This window comes from Ctenopharyngodon idella, chromosome 1, assembly GCF_019924925.1.
Source record: "Ctenopharyngodon idella isolate HZGC_01 chromosome 1, HZGC01, whole genome shotgun sequence".
Lineage (NCBI taxonomy): Eukaryota > Metazoa > Chordata > Actinopteri > Cypriniformes > Xenocyprididae > Ctenopharyngodon > Ctenopharyngodon idella.
In genome coordinates this window covers 25,198,167-25,211,471 of record NC_067220.1, presented here as the reverse complement: position 1 = coordinate 25,211,471, position 13,305 = coordinate 25,198,167, and the positions used below count along the sequence as shown (strand labels likewise).

At 37.7% G+C, this 13,305-nt stretch overlaps 1 protein-coding gene across 5 annotated transcripts in view; it reads left to right on the top strand.

Annotated features, from left to right (window-relative positions):
* The window catches only part of LOC127514079 (radixin), a 310,901-nt gene that overhangs the window by 205,991 nt on the left and 91,605 nt on the right, over positions 1-13,305 (top strand). For all 5 annotated transcript variants that reach the window (XM_051896477.1, XM_051896486.1, XM_051896467.1 and 2 more), the window contains 2 exons: positions 754-850; positions 11,885-12,048. In XM_051896477.1, coding sequence (XP_051752437.1) covers positions 754-850; positions 11,885-12,048 — 261 coding nt within the window. The remainder of the gene's footprint in view (positions 1-753; positions 851-11,884; positions 12,049-13,305) is intronic.

The following is a 13,305-nucleotide window of genomic DNA, read 5'->3' as shown; positions in this document are numbered from 1 at the left end:
GACTGAATATCTTTTGTTGCTTTAATAAGAATAAATGTATATTTAATTCATACAGTGAATTATTTTTACATTTGATAGTTCTGTTTCTGTTCTATTTCTAACTACATGTTAAAAAATTGCACTTTAATTAATTTAACATGTAGTTAAATAAATTCAAATTGACATTAAGTACCTGAAAAAAACTTAATTAGTTTAATATTTATTATTTTTGTTATATTGAATTTGTCCTATTGTTTGTAATTTGCTTCGTTGTTTGGTCACGCTTTAGTTTAGGGTCAAATTCTCACTATTACCTAACTATTAACTACGACTTTGCCTCAATAAACTACTAATTACTGCTTATTAGTAGTTAGTAAGGTAGTTGTTAAGTTTATGTATTCAGGGAGGATTAAGAGATGTAGGGATGTAAGGGATGCATTAATAAAAAATAGTACTAATAGACAGCCAATATCCTAATAATATGCATGCTAATAAGCAACTATTTCATAGTGAGAATTGGACCCTAAACTAAAGTGTTACCTTTTGTTTTTATTTTTATTAACAAAAATAAAATAATAAAAATAACTGCATTGTGATATACGTATATCGTTATCGTGAAATAAAAATTCTCAATTCGTGAAATAAGATTTTGGTCATATCGCCCACCCGAACTATTTTCTTCTGCTGGCTGATTTTAACATGATTTCTTTGCATATTGTTGAGTAAATGTATACATTTTCAAGCTTGTTCATCCCTCTCTTGTTATTCTTTAAGGCTTACACCAAAGATTGGTTTCCCATGGAGTGAGATTCGAAACATTTCTTTCAACGATAAGAAGTTTGTCATCAAGCCCATTGATAAAAAAGCACCAGTAAGTATTTTCAGGATTATTCTCTCCGTTTTTATACTACAGCAGTTATACAAAATTTGGACCACATTTACATGCACATCATTTTGTGATAAGGTCTATATTCAGGCTGAATTGCAAAAAAAGATGTTTATATGCTTCACAGCTACTGGAATATTATGATAATACTATTGGAATATTGGAATGTCCAAGTCATGTATGCATATACTTTAAATGCACAGTATTTTGCTGCTGTTCTCTTGTGAAAATACTGGAGATGCTCACTTTTTAGGGGTCCAAACACAAAGTTCTAGCACCTTATTAAGATGTTCTTGTTATTAGGGGTCCAACCCACAACCCTATTGTGTTTGTACTGATTTTCTTCTTTTTCTTCTTTTTTCTGAATTTAAAAAAAAAAAAAAAAAAACCTTGAAATACATAGACTACAGGACATTCTGAGGATACGTCAGGTTGTCTCAAAATTGCACATATTAGGGGCGCTACAACAGAAAATCTATAACAATACCCAGATAGCAAAATACACTTGGGCCAGTTCTGGTTAGATTCTCTCCTGCCAGAGACTTACCTATTAGCCCACTTCCATCTGCCGCACTCAGATCAATCGTGCCAGATGTGGCAGCCATTACCTTGCCGATGCTGCCGCAGTCAAGCCGGAATCGGCCAGTCACTAATACACACAGCGCGCCAGACACGGCCTTGTTTCATTTCTATATCTACTGTACTGTCCTTAGTATTTAGTCCTGTTTTCAAATACAAATATCTAAATATCTTTAAATCAAGATACATTTACTTGAGATACAAATGTAAAATGAAGTCTTGAAAATTGATGTTGTGGACACACCTGGGGGCCGGATACCTCTCCAGTCAAACCAAAAATTATTCAGACACTAAATATAATTTTTTACACTTTTTTACTAGTGGGTGCAGGACATATAGTTAATTTATGGTGAGGATAGCAAAATAAAGTAAACTGTGATATATTATACCCAAAAATTCTTCATACAGTGGACTACCAGTAAAATTTATAAAGATTTGGGACAAAAATTATTCAGACACTTTGACCTGACCATGTTTTGCTTAAGTGTTATCTGACATAATTAAGATTCATTTTTTTCTGACACAGTTTAACTCTGAGATCTTGTCATATTTTATTACCATTTTTTTATGTGTGTGTATGTATGTGTGTGTGTGTGTATATATATATATATATATATATATATATATATATATATATATATATATATATATATATATATATATACATACATACATATACAGTGGGTATGGAAAGTATTCAGACCCCCTTAAATTTTTCACTCTTTGTTATATTGCAGCCATTTGCTAAAATCATTTAAGTTCATTTTTTTCCTCATTAATGTACACACAGCACCCTATATTGACAGAAAAACACAGAATTGTTGACATTTTTGCGGATTTATTAAAAAAGAAAAACTGAAATATCACATGGTCCTAAGTATTCAGACCCTTTGCTGTGACACTCATATATTTAACTCAGGGGCTGTCCATTTCTTCTGATCATCCTTGAGATGGTTCTACACCTTCATTTGAGTCCAGCTGTGTTTGATTATACTGATCGGACTTGATTAGGAAAGCCACACACCTGTCTATATAAGACCTTACAGCTCACAGTGCATGTCAGAGCAAATGAGAATCATGAGGTCAAAGGAACTGCCTGAAGAGCTCAGAGACAGAATTGTGGCAAGGCACAGATCTGGCCAAGGTTACAAAAAATTTCTGCTGCACTTAAGGTTCCTAAGAGCACAGTGGCCTCCATAATCCTTAAATGGAAGACGTTTGGGAGGACCAGAACCCTTCCTAGAGCTGGCCGTCCGGCCAAACTGAGCTATCAGGGGAGAAGAGCCTTGGTGAGAGAGGTAAAGAAGAACCCAAGATCACTGTGGCTGAGCTCCAGAGTTGCAGTAGGGAGATGGGAGAAAGTTGTAGAAAGTCAACCATCACTGCAGCCCTCCACCAGTCGGGGCTTTATGGCAGAGTGGCCCAACGGAAGCCTCTCCTCAGTGCAAGACACATGAAAGCCCGCATGGAGTTTGCTAAAAAACACCTGAAGGACTCCAAGATGGTGAGAAATAAGATTCTCTAGTCTGATGAGACCAAGATAGAACTTTTTGGCCTTAATTCTAAGCGGTATGTGTGGAGAAAACCAGGCACTGCTCATCACCTGTCCAATACAGTCCCAACAGTGCAGCATGGTGGTGGCAGCATCATGCTGTGGGGGTGTTTTTCAGCTGCAGGGACAGGACAACTGGTTGCAATCGAGGGAAAGATGAATGCGGCCAAGTACAGGGATATCCTGGACGAAAACCTTCTCCAGAGTGCTCAGGACCTCAGACTGGGCCGAAGGTTTACCTTCCAACAAGACAATGACCCTAAGCACACAGCTAAAATAACGAAGGAGTGGCTACACAACAACTCTTAAACCCAATTGAGGATCTCTGGAGAGACCTAAAAATGGCTGTCCACCAACGTTTACCATCCAGCTTGACAGAACTGGAGAGGATCTGCAAGGAGGAATGGCAGAGGATCCCCAAATCCAGGTGTGAAAAACTTGTTGCATCTTTCCCAAAAAGACTCATGGCTGTATTAGATCAAAAGGGTGCTTCTACTAAATACTGAGCAAAGGGTCTGAATACTTAGGACCATGTGATATTTCAGTTTTTCTTTTTTAATAAATCTGCAAAAATGTCAACAATTCTGTGTTTTTCTGTCAATATGGGGTGCTGTGTGTACATTAATGAGGAAAAAAAAATGAACTTAAATGATTTTAGCAAATGGCTGCAATATAATAAAGAGTGAAAAATTTAAGGGGGTCTGAATACTTTCCGTACCCATTGTGTGTGTGTGTGTGTGTGTGTGTATATATATATATATATATATATATATATATATATTATCTTGGAAGTGCACATTTGACAGTAGCTTGAGTTGACAGTGGTAGTAAGAAACAGTAACAGTAAAACAACCTCATTTCTATCAACCTCATTTCTAAAGGATCAAATTTAAATATTCTTAATGATTTAGAACTCTACTGTAAAATTAACCATTGTTTTTTGTAATTTGCCCTATATTTCATTACTCCTTTAATATTTAATACATGTCTATATTAATAATATAATAAAATTTGATATGAATATCCCACATTTCTGCCACAATACCATGTTTACAGTTACTACAGTAAATCAATGGTAAATGGATTTGTAGATTGAAAAGTATTCTAACTGGATTGTTGTCGCACAATGTTTCTCCTGTTTTTTGTGTCCGAGTCATTGAGAATGTCAACACTGGTTTCATCTAGCTTTATACTAGTTTAAAAAACCAAGACTTTTGTGGTTTGTATCAGAGACCTCTGCGCCAAAATTTAAACACTTCACAGTGGATCTCACTGTGCTGTTTAGTGGTCTCGTGATGGACAGCGGTCATTAGGTAAACGCATTTGACAGTGCTGGGCTGTCTTTTGGGCAGAGCTAATAAATGGTTCTTGTCTGGCACGGTTCAAATGACTCCACAATTAGCTCTGTTTCGTTCCACACGTTGAATGTTTCTCATAAGCAACAGAAATGGCAGCACTTGTCAGTTAACAAATTTTGTTTCACTTCCGGATTACAGCAACACCTGGCATATCTAAATCTAGTGTTGTCATCTTGTGTTGACACTGTGAAACTGCATGATTTGTAAATTTTGCTTGGCGGGCCACATGTACAGAAATATACTAATAGACAAGCTATGGGCCGGACTTTGGACACCCCTGATCTAGCGAATCTCTGATCCCTTCCTAACAAAAGGACAAACCTGGCTGAGTTGAAGCTATTCCGGACAACGCGCTACATCTGTTATGCTTCCAGCTGTTCAGAGCGGATCGCATTGCAGAGTTAATGGTGAAATTTAAAGGCGGTGGATTTTGTTTTTACATAAAAGTTGGTTTTCAAAGTAACAATGCTGAAGAAGATTCAAAGGCGCTTCTCATAAACTGTAAACCTTTCTGCTTGCCGCGGGACTTTTCCTTTGTGAGCGCAACGCTGCAACAGCTGGCTGATAATATAACTGAAATAGAGCAATGATACCCAGATTCTTTGATAATCATTCTTGGAGATTTTAACAAAGCAAATCTCTCCCGTGAACTGCCAGAATACAGACAGCACGATCCGGCATCTGGACGTGTCTGCGTAACATCAAGTACTGGCTGAGGACCTGAATGTGTTTTACTGCAGGTTTGAAAAACCCAGCCTCACACCCCACACCCACTCTGATCTGCACTTCACACATACACCAACACCACCTGCAACCCCCTTCTGCTATTCAACCTGTGTTTATGGTCTGTGTGGAGGACGTGTGCCGGGTCTTCAAAAAACAGAAGACTAGGAAAGCTTCAGGCCCAGATGGTGTTTCACCTGCCTGTTTAAAAGTCTGCACTGACTAACTGGCCCCTATTTTCACATGGATCTTGAACAGATCACTGGAGTAGTGTGAAGTTCCCTGCTGTTTCAAACACTTCCCTACGATTCTGATTCCCCCTAAAAAAAAAAAAAAAAATTAAAAAAAAATCACTGTACTTAATGACTACAGACCTGCCGCTCTCAAATTTGTGGTCATAAATTCGTTGAAAGACTGGTGTTGGCCCACCTGAAGGACATCACTGGACCCCTGCTGGATCCCTTTCAGTTTGCCTGTAGACCAAACAGGTCTATGGATGATGCAGTCAACATGGGACGACTGCATTATATCCTGCAATATCTCCACAGGAGATGGACTTCAGTTCAGATCTTCTATCTTCCAAACTGACCCAGCTCTCCATGCCCACCCCAATCTGTCAATGGATCACCAGCTTTCTGACAGATAGGCGGCAGCCAGTTAAACTGGGGAAACTCACATACAGGACTATCTGGATTATTACTTTCAGCACTGGTGCTCCTCAGGGTTGCACTGCTCTTCTCCCTATACACAAATAACTGCACTGCAAAACACCTCTCTCAAAAGACTTCAAGCTTCTGAAGTTTGCAGACGACACCAGTCATCAGCATTCAGCACTCTCCCCACTTACCATAATGAACAGCACAGTGGCAACAGTGGAGTGATTCAGCCTCCTGAGAACCACCATCCCTCAGTACCTGAGTGGGACAATCACAATTGGGGCTTCCGCACTGGAGGAACCCTTTCGTAGTTCCTAGAACTAATGGCGGAAGTATCCACATTTTGGCTTGTTCGCACTGCAGGAACTGGGAACGGTTTTAGTTCTAGGAACGCCTTTTGGGGGAACTAAATTAGCTCCTACCTCAGAGTAGGGTCTAACCCAGCACAATAGGAACTACCAGTGACATACGTGTACGCTGATTGGCCAAACGCATGCATTTTTAAAAAGGGGGACTTTGAGGGGACCAAGCAACACATGATTATGTATTTTTGCTCAGCTAGCGACATTAGGCATCAACAACATGGCAAATGCTAATACTTTCATATGCTGTTTACTTTGTATAACAGTTCTATCTAATAACGTATTAGACAGGACTGTTAAACAGATTGTAAACTAATGAAGACGGAGAATGGGAGCTCTATGTGCTCGGGCTCTGGCTTTCTCAGCACCATCACAATGTCACCATCACAATGTATCACAATGTCAAAAAATGGCCCTAGTGGAACATTTAGTTCTCAGGAACCACCCTGGTGGCTAGCAGTGTTAATTTTGGCAGCCATTTTTGATTTAGGCTTAGTCTTTATCTTCAGACGAAAATGCTCTGAAAATGTCCTTCATATTTTAGTCTAGTTTTAGTCGACGAAAAGTCATTGCATTTTTGTCAAGTTTAAGTCATTACTTTTAGTCAAACTACAGTTACCAACATTATTTTATATGTAGTCTTTGGTCTAAAGAGAAAAATGACTATTTTGTCTAATTCATTTAAGCTTATGAAAAATTTGAATCAAGGTAACAGGCTGTATTGACATCACACTCTTAGCAGTAGCACTTGTACAATTCTGCATATCCTTTTTCAGTGGTTGTCAAACTTTTTAGAGTGTCGTACCCCTTGAGGGATTTAACATCCTTCTGCGTACCCTCTCTTTTCCACTTAGACTGCAGTTACACATTTTCCATTAAGGGACAATATTTGCTCTCTTAAATCGATTTTTCCAGTGCATTTTTTTTTTTTACCTTTATAAATACCTTTATAAAATAAATAATGCTTTAAATAAAAAAAATAAAAAAAATCAATAAATACAATCATGATAAAAACAAAGTGATACTTTTAAATATTACATTAAAACTGGCAGTAGGTGGCGGTAAGTCACTGTTTTTTTGAGTGAATCATCGAGTCATTCATTCATTTAGTATCAAAGCAAGCGGCTGTATTTATGAATGGGTTATTAAATCATTGACGATTCGTTCAAAGCCACAGATTTGTTCACGAAACACAGCTTGTGTGCTGCAGTTCTGCTGTGGCTTTCATTGCAAAATAGAGCAAAAATACTGACAATACTGTTTAAAATGTACTTCACTTAATATTACCCTTTTGTTTGTTGAACTGTTGTATGAAATTGTGTGGATATTTGGGAAACATTGCTTTCTTGCTGGTATAATATGATCAACATTAAAAACAATAACTCACAGAAGGGTATGTTTTTGTATCGAAGAGAGTTTTAATCTTAAATCTCTATGCAGTCTGTGTCTATATTTGTTCTTCATGCTAGTAAGTGCTAAATCCCCACTTTTACAAAGGTATATTGTCAAGAACAGCACTAATGTAGCGCATTTTGCTACATTTGCAATCCAGTTTGACTGCAAAAGATGAGGTAATTTGACTGAATGTCATATATTTAGGGCATTTTACCTGCTCGAAATACATGCTCAGTTTTAATGTTATTTTAAGGTGGAGTAGAATTAAATGAATGGCAAAACTCATCATTTTGTTCGTGTACTGCTGTAGTATTGTTGAAAAAATGAATTTTCCCTGGCTTCTGCGTGTGCCATAAGTGGGCGGGCAATATGCTAATGTTTCGTTGTGACGTCACAACCCCCCGGCTCTTAATGCATCGTGTTTCCTTCTGCAGCATCAGTGAATGTTTGAACCTTTTTTAATAGTTGTGTTTGAGTCCCTCAATTGTCCTCAGTGTGAAAAGATGGATCTCAAAGTCATACAGTCACTGCTAGAAAGGGTTCAAGTACGCAAAAGATGCTGGAAAACTGAAGAATTTTTGGGACCTGGAGGATTTTTTTGAAGAATATTGGGCAGTTTAACTGCTCAGGACAAACAAGGGACTCATGAACAACCATCACAAAACAAAAAACAGTCATAGATCATCCAGGTAACCACACACAGTATTAAGAATCAAGGGTTCCCAAACTTTTGAGTGGGTCATTTTTATAAATTCAGCTATTTTTTTTGTCTTGTGAACCAGATGTAAAGATTTTTTATGTAAAGTATATTACTCAGGACAGTACTAAATAAAAAATAACATGCATATTGTTATGATCCCTCTTATTTTGTTAAAATTATTCACATTTTCACAGATTCTGCAAGGGGTTCACAAACTTTCAAGCAGCACTGTGTGTGTGTGTGTGTATATATATATATATATATATATATATATATATATATATATGGGCGACATGACTCTCGAGTTAGGAGGGGCAAGAGAAAAAAAAGTCTTTTTGTACCTGCATCTGCAAATTATTCGCAGGAATTTTACGCAAGCAAGTTTAAGTTTGCATTTTACTTGTTTATTTACTCATTTATTTACTAATTTACTTAATTTTATTATCACAGGATATGACGAGCACGATTTGCGAATCATTGTCCATCATTTTGCAAGCAACTGGTGATAAAGAAAAATGCCACGTTGCAATATTGAAAATATTTTCATTTTAAACAATGAAGGCGAGCTAGTGGATATCACACAAACAATGTGCAAACTTTGTGTGAGAGTTATGCGGGTGAAGAAGTCTCAAACGCCAGTCAATTGTTCACTACAGAAAACAGGGTATCCGCGGGGCATTAAAAAGCATTAAATTTTATTCCTACAGGCATTACATTTTTAGATAGTTTTTAAGAAAAATAATACTACCAGTTTATTTTGAATATAGCCTTAATAATTAATAACTTTGATTTGCTGTCGCAAAATATGTACATTGGTGTGATCAAAGAGTTTAGAACCCAAGGGGCGACACTGATACTTTTTGGGTAACAGCCACTAGATGGCGCTCCGGTAGCGCGGCCGCCATTATGGGGTGAAAATACTAACGGGACCATAGAATCCTTCACATCTTACGCACCCAAAATTGGCGAATTTCACTGCCAAATCAGTGTATATTTTTCAAAATTGGTAGGCTATGATAACGGTATTGTTTCTTGTGAGATTTATTCATGAGTAATGGACACCTGAAAGCACATCCACATATAATACTCCGAAGAATTAATGGTGGGAAGATTTTAGATCATTTTACATCATACCAGTTTAAACTGAACTGGTGCAATATATTAAGATTGTATAATTTGTAAAAAGTATATTGAAAATACAAAACGGAAGTATGTGTTAATTTAATGTTATTCCCTGGAGAAATAATTTTATTTAATTCATTTAATGCTACTATAACAATGAGTACTGTTGTAAATCCTCTGTATATTTTTATATGTCGTATACAAAAAGTCTTGTTCTGCAATAAAGAGATGAATGATGACTATGTTTTTTTTACTAATAAAAATACCATGTACAGGAGTTAGTTTTTACAACATTGACAGTCTTCATGTAGAAATAGTATGATATTAAACACAATTTTTATCATTATGTATGTCATATTTACCGAAATAAAACTGAAAAAATAGACTTTTTGATATTTAAAAAGAATAAGCTTATGTTGATCTTCATTGTACATACAGGCACTGAAATACGTAGTACATTAAACATTGAATGAAAAGTTTTTTTTTTCTGCACGTAAACGTCGGAAACGTGCGTTTATTTCACAAATACTGACAAATACATATAAACAGCTTCATCTGCAGTAAAGACAGCAAAGTTTGCACGTTACTACGGGCAGCAGAAAGTGTACGGCTTCAGTGCTCCGTATTCAACTCCTCCTCTGACTTCAAGCAGCAAATCTCGCCGATCGGTAAGTTCGTTTGAGATCTGCCAAACACCTCGTCTTGAATTGACATGAAATTAGGCGACTGCAGTCATCCTCTAACCACATTTGTAGCATATGTACAACTATTGGGTGCACTTCATTCGAGCGGCGCTAGTGTTCCACTATGCTGACGGAAGTGAGGATGCACTGCTTCGAGTCCAAACGGAAGCTGTGTGACGTCATGTGAAAAGGGTCTATTATTATAGGGAGATAAGAGGGTCTGTATGTCTTACCATTGGAGAAAGCGTAGCGGCTAACTTAATCACGTGCGACCCCTCTCAGCCTATCGTGTGGCCGTTCAAAACTCCTCCCTGCATACTGCCAGTTAGCATTAGCCGTTACGCTTTTTTTGGCTAAAGGTTGCAGGCTTGCCTTCCAGTGGCTTTGGCGGTGGCCTGGGGCCTGGAGACGGAAGGCTGTATCTGTGTTGCCAACTTATCGACTTTTCAGACCCCTTTTGGGACTTTTTTTTTTTTCCCCAAGAAAGTGCATTGTGACGAATACAGCGACTTGTTAACCTGATCTAGCTTTCGAGACCCCCGGTACTGCCTCACAAGCGCGAGATCTTGCTTTCCTGCCGCAGGCGCACCTCTCTCTGCGTCTGCTATTCAGTGAGTGGCTGAGAGGAGCAGCACATTCAGTTGAGGCTGTGCGAGTGTGCGCTCTGTCAGAGAACAAATAAAATAGATACTATTGCGTCTAACTTGAGTGATCATTTTACGTGTATATAGCCAAAATCACATTAAATGTCTTTATATTATGTGTATGGTGATTTATTTTGTCAGACAACGTCTCTATTATAAATCAGGATTTTAGCGCTGGTTTAACATGTCAGGGCTCGACATTAACGCTTGTCAAATAGTCACGCATAGTTAAATGGATTTTTTCAAGGGGCAAGTGAAAGAGAATTTGACTTCCCCGGCTTGACAAGGAGCCTGATTCAAAATGGAGTTTTTATAACTTAGAGTTAAGCAAAATCACACGACCAATGCTGTTTTCCTAAATACAATCACGATTAAAAACGTGACACTGATTTCATTACTGAATGATTCAGCGTTTTGAACGAATCGGTTTAAAGATTCAATGACCTATTCATAAACAATTGCCTCATTCTTGAATGAATCAGCCATTGTAACGAATCGTTTGAACGAATGACTCAATGACTCACTTATTAAGACGGTCACTTGCCGCCACCTACTGGTGGTTTAGTTTCATTTTTAAAAGTATCATTCCCCCCCCCCCCCCATACAGCAGATTTAAATATGTCAAAGCTGCAATATTCTGAAAGGATATTGCTTCAGAATAAATTTATATTTAAACCAAGCAACTGTTTTACTCGTACAAGTGAATGACTGATTTACTTGTCCGAAGGACAAGCACATGACAAGGCTATGTCGAGGCCTGCATGTAGTCTTAATAGGTCGCGTTTCAGTCACCATTTCATATTGTCTGACAACAAAAACAGAAAAATATAGGCTATAGATGAAACAATTGGCTGTATTAAAATGTATTATGTGAGCAAAAAGGGTAGCAGCAGAAAAGTAAAGGGCTGACTCTTGGCAGAATACGAATGCAACAATAACATGATGAATATTCTAATTGCGGTATTATGTCATTTATCGACATTTATCGCTATATATATTAAAAATTAAAAAATTGGCATTAAAAAGCATTAAATTAGATTTGATGAAACCTGTAGAAACCCTGAGAAAATGAAAGTAACTGGCCGAGCTTTTGGAATATTTCTTCTATATATATATATATATATATATATATATATATATATATTTTTTTTTTTTTTTTTTTTACACATTTATATTTATATATATAATATGAGTTGTGTATATAGCAAATATATGTTGACTGAATCTTTTCGATTGTGACATCAGGACTTTGTGTTCTATGCACCACGACTGCGAATCAACAAGCGCATCCTGGCTCTGTGTATGGGCAACCATGAGCTGTACATGAGGAGGAGGAAGCCTGACACCATTGAGGTGCAGCAGATGAAGGCTCAGGCCAGAGAAGAAAAACACCAGAAACAGATAGAGAGGTGACAGTTAACACTTTATATTCCATCATTTACATAAACTTTCTTTTTTTTTTTTTTTTTACTTTTTTGTTCTTCATACTTTTACACATTTATATTTAATTTACATAGTATAAATATTTTTTTCTTAAAAAAAATTAAAATGATAGTCCAATTCTTAAATAATAAATCAAATGTGCAAATACAATTGTATTTCCTTATAATGGGGTTTCATAAACTGTAAAATGCATCCGGAAAAAGCGCTTCACTTTTTCCACATTTTATGTTACAGCCTTATTCCAAAATGGATTAAATTAATTATTTTTCTCAAAATTCTACAAACAATACTCCATAATGACGATGCGAAAGAAGTTTGTTTGAAATCTTTGCAAATTTATTAAAAATAAAAAACGAAAAAAATCACATGTACATAAGTATTCACAGCCTTTGCTCAATACTTTGTTGAAGCACCTTTGGCACCAATTACAGCCTCAAGTCTTTCTGAGTATGATGCTACAAGCTTGGCACACTTATTTTTGGGCAGTTTCTCCCATTCTTTTCAGGACCTCTCAAGCTCCATCAGGTTGGATCGTGGGAGCGTTGGTGCACAGCCATTTTCAGATCTCTCCAGAGATGTTCAATTGGGTTCAAGTCTGGGCTCTGGCCGGGCCACTCAAGGACATTCACAGTGTTGTTCCATGGCCACTCCTTTGTTATCTTGGCTGTGTGCTTAAGGTTTTCTTCAAGGATGTCTCTTTACATTGATGCATTAATCTTTCCTTCAATCCTGACTAGTCTCCCAGTTCCTGCCGCTGAAAAACATCCCCACAGCATGATGCTCCCAGCACCATGCTTCACTGTAGGGATGGTATTTTCCAGGTAATGAACGGTGCCTGGTTTCCTCCAGACATGACGCTTTCTATTCAGGCCAAAGAGTTCAATCTTTGTTTCATCAGACCAGAGAATTTTGTTTCTCATGGTCTGAGAGTCCTTCGGGTGCCTTTTGGCAAACTCCAGACGGGCTGTCATGTGCCTTTTACTGAGGAGTGGCTTCTGTCTTCCCACTCTACCATACAGGCCTGATTGGTGGAGTGCTGCAGAGATAGTTGTTCTTCTGGAAGGTTCTCCTCTCTTCACAGAGAAATGCTGGAGCTCTGTCAGAGTGACCATTGGGTTCTTGGTCACCTCCCTGACTAAGGCCCGTCTCCCCTAATTGCTCAGTTTGGCCAGGCGGCCCGCTCTAGGAAGAGTCCTGGTGGTTCCAAACTTCTTCCATTTAGG